Consider the following 5,658-nt stretch of genomic DNA (forward strand, 5'->3'; position numbering starts at 1 on the left):
CATCATACATTTAACATTTTTTATAACCTTGGCTCACATTTTCCATCAATATGTTATATGTGTATATATATATAAAAAGTTAATACCCAAATTACCCAATTGCCCAAAGGAGAACCTACAAAAGGGAAAGAATAAATTACAATTACATTCAAAAAGTATCCAAGAATAGAAGCATTTAATGCAGAGGTTTGACTGGGTCAGGTACTGCAGCATCCTCCATACCAAAGATGTTCTTAGGCTTAGTACACCAATAATAAAATATAAGGCTCAAAACGTACAATGCTTCTTTACTTTTATTTTTGGTGCTTCTATCCCCTCCTGTCCTTATCCCCACCACAGCAGAGCTTCATGCTGAAGCAAAGCAAATTTTCTTCTTTCTTGCTTTTCTGCCTCTTTAACCTTTATCTGACAAAGCAAGTCTGTTTCACTCGGCTGATGAAGTGGTGATGATCATGAATTCATGATGATGATGATTAGTCCAACGAAGGGTTTCTTTTTCTTGGATTTGTTAAGGCAAAAAACAAGATTTGAACAAAGCAAAGGGGAAACAAAATCCCATATCAGTTTCATGCTTCAATTTTGTTGTTATCCTTTGATAGTTAGAAGAGAATATGCAACTTAGAACAAGGATTTGGATAATAAATAGAATTCTTATTAGTAAATATTTAACTGCCAAGGGATATTACAGAGAGGGTTTGTGGATTTTTTCTTGTAAAAATCCAAATTTCAAAGACAAAGTCCAATACAATCCCCCCCCCCCCTATGAACTAGAAGAAGGAAAAAAACCCCACCTTATTACAACAAGAACAACAAAAAACCATGCCCTTCTCCCCCATTTGTTCCTATTATGTTCTACTTATATAAGCTAATCCCCAACGCTGCAATCTGGAAATCTCCTTGAATAAAAAAGAAAAAAAAGCCCAGGATTTGTTATAAATACTCTTTTATTGGTTCCTAAACTACACTCACATTCTTGAATTCCTTTCCTTATATAAACCAAAATACCATATACCTATCAGAAACTTGCTAAATTACCCTACTATACTCGCAATTCTCCAACAAAACAAACACTCTGTTGAGAGAATGTGAAATTTTTTTGGACTAAATTTTTTTCCCAGGGAGGGTGGTCAATAAGTCCACTCCTGGGGGAGATGTATTTCATGATTTAAGCCTCCCTCTGGTCTATAACCTCTCCTTGCTTGTGTCGAGAGTGCATTTCTTCTGGCCAACAAAGCATCTACAAAAATTGAACCATGAGAATTTTAGTAACTAAAAAGTTTAACATTGGTTCAAGGTAAATTGGACCCTGGGGTGCAAAAGGACATCCGATGCTCACCATAGTTTGATGCAAAGCTGGGATTGATATGTGGCTGAACATGACCATTAGTATCATCAAAGTTCAGATTCAGAGCCTGAACAACCTTTGCTGGGAGTAGAACTGTTGAGCAACCTTGTTTAACACCAAAGAGAACAAAGCAAAAACCCCAAAATTAATCACTGATACGAGGAAAGAAAATATGTTGTTTCAAGGGTCAAAAAGACCCCAAAAGAAAGCTGAAAAGTTTAGTTTTTATTAATACCTGATTTCTTGCGAGGTTCGGGAGGGTTGCCATATCTACGAGGCAAGAAGACACCAGTTCCAGCACACTCTCTTTTAACGCTACCAGATCCACTGAGAAACATAGCTCTCATGCCAGAACCAGAGTTGTGCTGAGGCTGCTGCTGCTGCTGAGATTGAACTTGAAGAGGAGGCCATGAAGACTGAGGCAACCCCAAGGGTCTAACCCCAACAACATTATTATTCCTTGCTCTACTCTGGATGTGCTGCTGTTGCTGTTGTTGAAGCTGTGCTTGCCAGTTGCTTGCCTTCACTTGCCTTGCCATAACAGCACCGCACTGAGGTTTTAACACTTGTTCCTGCCTTCCATGATACTGACAAAACCAAAGGAAAAGAACCCCACAACAGATCAGAACAACAAAAACCCCTCCAACCTTTTTCCTCAAGTTACAACAGAAACAATCCAAAGAAAAGATTCAACAAGGTTGAAACTTCACTAAAAAAAAAAAAGCTTACCTGATTTGTTTGAGCAAGATTATAAGAAAGACCCTGACTTGGATACAGCCCAGAGCTCGAGTTCCTCATGACGGCATGACTTTGGGCCTTGGGGAGGCCTCTTCCATAGTTGAAGCTGGTGTATTTAGGTGCTTCATTGCTCATTTTCAGCCTTGCAACTTGGCCAGCTGCGGCATATATGAGATCCCAAGTGTCATTTTGAGCACCAAAAGGAGTTGTTGGAGGGGAAGGAACTTGAGAAGGGCCATTCGGGCTGCCATTGCTTGAAGTTGACCAGCTTCCGAGTCCACTCAGAGTCGACTGTGGTGAACTCGCCAAGACTCCACTTTTCTGAATCAGAACCCCAAAAAATTCCAAACTTTAAATAAAAGTAATAAAAAAACCCACCAAGTTGGAAACTAGGAAGGCTTTACATGAAAAAAATAACCCAGGAACTAATTACCTCGGTTTTGTCCAGGGAAAGGACAGGAACAGTGAATTTCTGACTCGTTGAGTGAGCAAGTCGGCGAGTCAACCCAGCAAGGAACTCATCCTCGTCACCGCTCTCAGTCTCGGTAGACCCAACAACGGATTCGACAGGAGAGCTTAGAGCAGAGGAGGAATCAAACGAGTCGAACTCATAGGGGAACTCAGTCGGGAAACCATGACTCGGTATCAACAACTCGGTGTTGTTGCCACCGTTTTTGTTCTTAAGGTTCTCTTTCTCCATAACAATATCATCATCCGTTAAAAACTTGGCCGGAAGCCAAAACTCAGCGTCGTCCAGCTGTTCAGCCATGAAAAGAAATAGCCCCCCAAGAAAAAAAAACACGCGACAGAGGAAAGCAGGGGAAAACAGAGGAAAGCAGGGAAGGGGACGCTAATGAAGAGAAGTGAGGGAGAGATTGCTTGGCAGAGAAGGTTTAATAATGAGGCAGTTTAATAATGAGGCCAAGTTTGGGTTCTGAAGAGAGAGGGACCCAACACAAGAGAGAGAGGAGTAAAGAATGTTGAAGACAAGCTGCTTTTATTAAGGTTTCAGGGTCATTTTGAGACAGAAAAACCCTTAAAAAAAATAGAATTTTTAAAAGCAAAAATCTAAACTTGGAAATACATAAAAATTGAAAATTTTAGGAAGCATAGCAAAGCAAAGGCAATTGGAGGGAAAGGGGGGGGAAGTGGAGTGCAATGTTAGGATGTGGAAACAACTGGAAGGGAATGGCCCAGTGGTTGGGGACATTTGTCCTGCTCTGCAAATCACCTGCCATCTGTCCTCGTTGGGCTTAATTACAAACTTAATTAAACAATTAAGAGTAAAGCACTTCTTTGTTTACTAGTTTATCTATTGCTAATTTGTTTTTTTTTTTTTGAAAATTCAAAACTTTGGGTACTAATAATTGGGGTTACCTATGGGAGATCTGATGCATTTAGTGGTTAAAAATTTATTGTTCACATCAGATTCTTTAACCCTATTCTCTCATGATTGATGGGTTTTTCTTCTTCTTCTTCTTTTCAAATTTTTCATGATTAAATCGGTTAAAGAGTGTGTCTAAGGTGCTGTTGGGGTAGGGAAGATTTTGAAAGATTTTTTCTTATTTGTTTTGTAATTTGGGAAATGAAATCTTTATGCTCTTTTTATGTTGATTTGGTTGAAAACTTTCACACATTTGGTAATCTTATTCCTTCTTTGAGAGGGTGAAGTGTTTTCAAGGCTTTGGGTTTTGGGTATAAATGGAATTTATTAAAGTTTTCAAGATTAAGTAAATCCATATTTAATAAAAAATAAATATAAAATAAGTCAAAAAAAATATTCATGAGATATTCCAATTCCTTGAATGGTATGACAAAAATGTTACTCTTTGGAGAAAGAACTTGCCTTGTTTGTAATGTTAACCTTATAGTATAAAGAAATGGAAGGAGAAAAACAAAAAAGAGAAACCTTAATCAAAGGGTTTTGTGGTGATTCATACTCCAAAAATATAAAACAAAGCAGAAAAGAAGGGTGTTTTTGGATTACTCATGTAGTAAAGAGGTAAAAAAAAAAATTACAGTTAATTTAATAATCTTTTATCATGGTTATCTTTATGTCACCAATTATTTGAACAGTAGTAGATAGATGGTAGCTACAAAAGGGATAGTGTCAATATCATGAATCGATCAAAGGGAAACATGGTAGTGAGCAGTCACTTGCCAATGAAGTAAGGTTTGAGAACCTTGAAGTCAATCAATGCTTCCAAGGCAATTTCCATCAATCCAAATTGAATTCCCACATCATCCAAACCAAATGTTAAGGAAAAGAAAAAAAAAAACAAAAACTTGGGTTTTTAAGCCATTTGTTTCCCCTCTTGTTCATCTATGTTCCAAGCCGGATTTGATTCAAGCTATTCAAGATCCCTTTTGTCGTCAATCGGAAGTTCATATTCGTCATGTGTTTCAAGAAGGTAATGCCTTGGCTGATTTTATGACCAACAAAAGGTTTTTCTTTAGAGGAGGAATTCCTTAGTTCCGGTGTTCCTCCTGCCGGAGCTTGTTACCTATCGATGAATGATGTTATGGGAGTGTGTTTCTCTCGAATAATTAGACTGTAACATCTTGTTTTCCTTTTTTCTTTAACTCTTTTGACTTAGAAAAATCAATTAGGGTCAGGGAGATTGGAAATTTAACATATTACAAAGTGGTAGGTTTTTTGGGATATCCAATTAGTTGATAAAGACAAATCAAATTCCAATAGCTAGAGATGTGGGTATGATGCTTGGCACTAGGAGGAAATTGCAAGTCTTCCAACCCTTTAAAGGGAGTAATCAAAGACTATGAAAAGTCAAAGTCGATTTGTTCAAAATTTTGGTATAGTGGCAAAGATTGAAAAACTCATGATAATAACGTATTAATCACTGCTTTTGGATGGGATTGTGCTAATTGCTTAAAGTTTGGTGATTTCACCATCATTTATAACACAAGCCTTGTAGCCTATGAATGGTGGAATTGGTGGAAAGTGGGCAAAATTGTAGTCTCATGAACTCTTTTAACACACGATTCATTAAAAGTATAATCACATTTAAGAACTATTTTTAACACAACAATTAATTGAAAAAGACAACGTCCTAGTTATTCAAAAATCATTAATACAAGTTTTAAACTATTAATTAAGTCATTAAGACAAAGCTTATTTCATGTTGTTACATTTTCCACTCATAGCTTTCTTTTTCATACAAGATAACTCCTATATTGTAGGAGACCCTTACTCAACCCATGAGACGTTATTCGCTTCAATCTGACAAGTCTCACGATATATTAAAAAGGACGTTTCATAGGTATAGATTTAAATCTCTATATACATCAATATGAAATTTGAAAACGTCAACATAGTATTTTGTCTTTGAATTATTTATTTTCTAGTGTTCTAACTAATATGTATTGTAAAATTAAACATTGGGAGAAGCACACTTGCCCTTATTGAGAGAGAGAGGGATGCAAAGTCCTTAGTGTGCTAATTGTCTTGTGGGTGAAGTGGGGGCAATTAGATATATATTCCTCCATGTCGGGTGAACCTCAAATAACTTTCAAACTCTTTTTGCACCCAATTGGATTAGGAATGTCCTCTACAA

The 5,658-nt window shown here is 37.1% G+C and overlaps 1 protein-coding gene across 1 annotated transcript; it reads right to left on the bottom strand.

Moving 5' to 3' along the window:
- On the bottom strand, positions 631–3,056 carry LOC18585980. Its single transcript, XM_007009079.2, has 5 exons — positions 2,517–3,056; positions 2,075–2,404; positions 1,581–1,932; positions 1,337–1,450; positions 631–1,237 (listed from the first exon to the last, which is right to left on the bottom strand). Exons 1-5 carry the CDS (start codon positions 2,850–2,852, stop codon positions 1,128–1,130), a joined length of 1,242 nt encoding a protein of 413 aa, XP_007009141.2. The 5' UTR covers positions 2,853–3,056; the 3' UTR covers positions 631–1,127.

The sequence above is a fragment of the Theobroma cacao genome, chromosome 10 (assembly GCF_000208745.1).
Source record: "Theobroma cacao cultivar B97-61/B2 chromosome 10, Criollo_cocoa_genome_V2, whole genome shotgun sequence".
In the NCBI taxonomy this organism is placed as follows: Eukaryota; Viridiplantae; Streptophyta; class Magnoliopsida; order Malvales; family Malvaceae; genus Theobroma; species Theobroma cacao.

What these genes read in the sequence shown, in the direction of transcription:
- LOC18585980 (XM_007009079.2), bottom strand. Translation starts at nt 2,852, where the DNA reads ATGGCTGAACAGCTGGACGACGCTGAGTTTTGGCTTCCGGCCAAGTTT. An exon ending in ATCTTGCTCAAACAAATCAG is followed by an intron (nt 1,933 to 2,074) that starts GTAAGCTTTTTT and finishes TGGTTTTGTCAG; the next exon opens with TATCATGGAAGGCAGGAACA. An exon ending in CGAACCTCGCAAGAAATCAG is followed by an intron (nt 1,451 to 1,580) that starts GTATTAATAAAA and finishes GTGTTAAACAAG; the next exon opens with GTTGCTCAACAGTTCTACTC.